Source organism: Zerene cesonia, chromosome 7 (assembly GCF_012273895.1).
Source record: "Zerene cesonia ecotype Mississippi chromosome 7, Zerene_cesonia_1.1, whole genome shotgun sequence".
Classification (NCBI taxonomy): Eukaryota; Metazoa; Arthropoda; class Insecta; order Lepidoptera; family Pieridae; genus Zerene; species Zerene cesonia.
This window is the reverse complement of record NC_052108.1, coordinates 1,135,589-1,140,100: the sequence shown is the minus strand read 5'-3', so window position 1 is coordinate 1,140,100 and position 4,512 is coordinate 1,135,589. Positions and strand designations below refer to the sequence as shown.

General features: G+C 34.4%; 1 protein-coding gene across 1 annotated transcript in view; it reads right to left on the bottom strand.

Moving 5' to 3' along the window:
- Window positions 1–4,064, bottom strand: part of LOC119828187 (putative 1-phosphatidylinositol 3-phosphate 5-kinase) — a 28,718-nt gene extending 24,654 nt beyond the window's left edge. The window contains exons 1-5 of the mRNA XM_038350287.1: window positions 3,665–4,064; window positions 2,481–2,649; window positions 1,886–2,019; window positions 783–934; window positions 86–169 (exon numbers count right to left, since the gene is read on the bottom strand). Of these exons, the coding sequence (XP_038206215.1) occupies window positions 86–169; window positions 783–934; window positions 1,886–2,019; window positions 2,481–2,649; window positions 3,665–3,952 (827 nt within the window). The 5' untranslated portion in view covers window positions 3,953–4,064. The remainder of the gene's footprint in view (window positions 1–85; window positions 170–782; window positions 935–1,885; window positions 2,020–2,480; window positions 2,650–3,664) is intronic.
- Between the last annotated feature and the right edge of the window lie 448 nt (window positions 4,065–4,512).

Sequence of the window (4,512 nt, the reverse complement as noted above, 5' to 3'; positions counted from 1 at the left end):
GATTCGAAATTCAAATGTAATATTTTTTTATAATTAAGTGTAACAGTATTTATGGCCAGACTAAGTATATATATACTATGATTACCTTGTTTTGTATGCTGTATTGTCCATCACCCACTGTAGCATGTCGCATCCACGCCACACGTTGTTATATCTCACTAGCCGGTATCTGTGACATTACAAAATTCACCAAATAATTTAGATACAGATTATTTTTTAGTTTATATCTTTACCATTGGACCAATATGGAGAAAAGCTTATTGTACAATCTTACTTCTTTAGAATCGTTGTGATTTCAAACCTGATGCAACGGAAAAAACGACAGGTAAGAGACACAAATACAAAAATGTGTAGAATGAAGCCGGCAAAGAACGAGACAGAAATATACATACTATTTTATTCATTCTTTTGTCGTTTTACTGCTATCTCTAGTTTCACTTCTATCGTGTGTGAATCGCACACACACCGTTTTTTTTTATTATTACTATGGCCTACTAGACGCTCGTCCCGGCTTCGTCCAGATATCAAGATTCCTATTTTATCTCAAGGGAGCATTTAATCGGAATAAAAGTATCCTACCACCAAAGTCAGAGCATACCCTGTCTGTATGGCAAATTTCATCAAAACCCGTTCAGTAGTTTCATCGTGATTGACGGACAAACATCCAAACAAACAAACTTTCACATTTATAATAATAGTGTGAAGAAAGTTGTCACAACGATTCGTGTCTGTGACAAAATTTTACTTCCATTATTTTTTATTATTTTTTTTTTATTCCTTACCTATGCTGCTGAGTTGGTAACGCAAATGACATCTGCCGATATATATCGTAGATGTCCTTGGTGGTGCTTTTGAATTCGCACGTCTCTTGCTCGCGGGCGAACACGAAGTCTCGGCTGTGGGGACTCGTTGATTTGTTCTCGGGAAATTTTATCTGTAATGTGTATAATGTAATACAGATAACATTGAAGTAGTTTGAAATTATTTGGAGGGTCCTTTTGTTTGGGAGCGTTCCTTCTGTTCGATCTGTTCCTTCTATATGTGTGTATTTAGGGGGCCGTTCATAAAATACATTCGCATACAAGGGGAGGAGGAGGGGTCTGGCTGAGTTTGACAAGATATGACAAGGGGGGACGGAGGGTCTACGAAAACGTGACGTTAGCCGTTCATTATTTTTCGACATGTACTAGCTCTGTGGCGCGACTCTAGCGGCGTTGCGATCCGTCACAACTGCTTTTTTGTCCAATACTTAACACTTCAGCAGCAGCAGGCTTTTCAAAGTGACCTATGAAAAGTCTCTATCTAGAACTAACGAGAGACCTAACGGGAGACCAGTAAACTAACTAGATAAATTAGGCTTAGGTTTTGTAACGAAATATTTCTACGGGGGTCACAGAAAGTGTGACACATCGCGACAATAGGGGGGGAGGGGTCAAAAAAGCTAATTTTAGCGTGACGTAGTTTATGAACGGACAATTACACAAAATATTAATTACTAAAGAAACATAGTCTCAACAACCAGTTAGTGATTTATATAAATGTTTAATTAAAATATTGGTATATACTATAGTATTTAAATTCTTATGCAAGATTGGCTGAATCTTCATGTGTATCTTGAACTAATTACATTAAAAAATCATTTCAAATTTTTTTACAAAAATGTCAAAAACTAAGTTGAGGTAGGAATATATTTATAAATGCAGTCAAATTGATATTCCCTCGTTTTTGAGAATGTCGGTTAAAAAGCCAATTCAGAAAGCATCAGTGTAAGGAAAATATAATAGTATACTCACAATTACTTACCTAATATTTTATTTCTATTGATCAGTTATTTTAATTGCCCTAGAAAATACCATGTTATTAAAATGTTAAGTATAGTAGATACCTGCAAATTCTCTTGTAGCGTCCGTAAATCAGGTGATATTTCGCCGGTTATATCATTTTCCCGTAGATATCTCAACACCACATTACAACAGTACGTGCACACACGGAGATCGCCTGCGCATCCGAATATTTGACCTGGAAAAAGTTTGTATAGTTAATTTATTAACGACTGCAGTGATTAATAGAATTAAAAAAAATTTAAACAATATTCCCAAAATGATACGAGTTTCTTGTTCCTTCAATGCGTTTAATAATATATCCTACTATATTTAATATTATAAATGCGAAAGTTTGTAAGGATGTGTGTGTGTTTGTTGCTCCTTCACGCAATAACTACTGAACCGATTGCAATGAAATTTGGTACGTAAACAGCTGGACAACTGGAATAACATATAGGCAACTTTTTATCCCGATATTCCTACGGGATACGGACTAACGGGGCGCAGTTAGTATAATAATAATCTCTGTGTTTGATAGGGAATTGTTTGGTCCCATTTTAGAATTGGCCTTTGCAGGAATGTTGGTGATCTTTTTTGAATAGGAGAATTATTTTTACCTACGGCACGGTATGTGTACTATATATACTCCTACTGTACCTGGCACACGCTGGCTACAGCATCGCGAACAAAATATCTGTCCACACACTCTGCAGTGATGTCGGCGCCGCAGCGTGCCGAACCGCGCGGCACAATCGTAGCACTCGCGCGATATGTCGTCCGGCATCCAGTATCGAGCCAGTTCTGTGTCTGCGTAGCGGGTGCCACTCTGATGCAAAAGTAAATAAAAAAACATTATAAACTAGTTTAAACTAGTTTATGGCAAACTAGCTGCATATGCTGTTTCCCATGTGTAACTAAGTTTTTCCTTAAAATACAAAAATGTGGCTCAAGTTAAGATTATATCAGCTAGCTGCCAGTGACAGGCCTGTCAAAATTGGACCCAAAGATTTGCAGTATATTGTTCTAGAGCATGTACCATGTATGTACATTCATATGTACTTAGTAAAAGGTTTTTTAACTAAATCATTGTTTCACTTAGTAGGATTTAGTATTGTTATCAAAATGTAGGCCTTATTTATTTGGCTAGGCCAATTTGTGAAATACAATTATTTAGAAAGTAAGTATAAAATCATACACATATAACGTTGAGAATAATATGTAAGAAGTACAATCGTACCCCAGCAAGGTCCCCCGTCACTTGGGACATTGAATCCTGATTCATACAATTTGTCTTTACTTTGTTTATTAATAATATAAGAGGGTTTGCTTAAGTTACACAAAAAGATTGTCTGATTGAACTAAACCCAAGACAAATATTTAAATTATTATTAACTAGCAGTCCGCCCCATCTTTACCCATAGTACCATAGCATATCATGTACCTATTCAATGGTGAAGGAGTATGAAATATGAAAAGAATAGAATTAGGCCAGCTGATACAACATATCTAGCTTATAGTTCCTTCTTAGGTATCATGTAGGTGAAAGAGTTTTTGTAATTGATACGGTAGTTTCTGATATTATTAGCACATTCAAAAACCTCCTCAGCTATATATTTTTAGTATAGATAATACTTACTATATAACAATTATTCTATTCAAAGATGCAAATTTATTATTGATGTCAATATCAATGTTTGGATAGAATAACAGCTGTTGTTGACAGATATCTAAACTAAGCATTGCAATCACTAAATCATAATAATATGGAAATTATGTTATTGGCTTCAAACTTTCAATGCAATTACATTTTAAATTATTTTTATAAATAAGAAAACGCTCACCCCAGAGCCTAAGTAACTTATTTTTCTAGTATTGCTCCTAAATTCGCTGGTTTCTGAGTACCCATTATCATTTTTATCTGAAATTTCCGCCTTTTTTCTTTCATCATTTCGATCGTTATTTCTTTCGTCCCCCATTAACTTTTCATCAGATTGATCTATACTTTCGTTTGGCGAAAATAAGGGAAGTTTCCACAATTTATTAAAAAAAGTTGTTACACCTCTTTGATTCGACTCTGTTTCGAACCGAGGAAACTCGGTCAACTGAGAAACGTCATTTGTATCCATCATTAATAAATTAGTGATTTCTGTATTATCATTGGTATCAAATAAATATGCAAATTACATTAACAAATATCAGATCTTTTGCAGAATAAATTAAACAAAATATTTATCTGATTAGACAGTTCACACATGACACACATGAGATGACAGATGTCAGCTGATTTTGAATGTTCGTTTAGGAATTGGAAACGTTAAGCTCTAATCCATTCTAGATCTCTATTTTTTTTATTAGCTAGGTATTACACATTATAAACTACTAACGATTTTGTAAGGTAACTTATTCCATTTATAACAATTTCAACTTAATGGTAACTAAACCCTTAATCTATATAGTAACAAAGACAAAAAAAGAAAAAAAAAATTGCATGATTGATTGTGAATCATCGACTATACACTTATATACTGGTTGTGAATTGTCATTTGTCAATGTTAAATTGATTAAAATTTGATGTCGATTCTAAATAACTTCTGTTGGAATTACGTTGTGGAAAAAGCGCGGGAAACTTTGAACGAGGCGGGAGCGTGCTTTTAATTTAATTATTTGTTTAAAGTCATTTAATGATCAG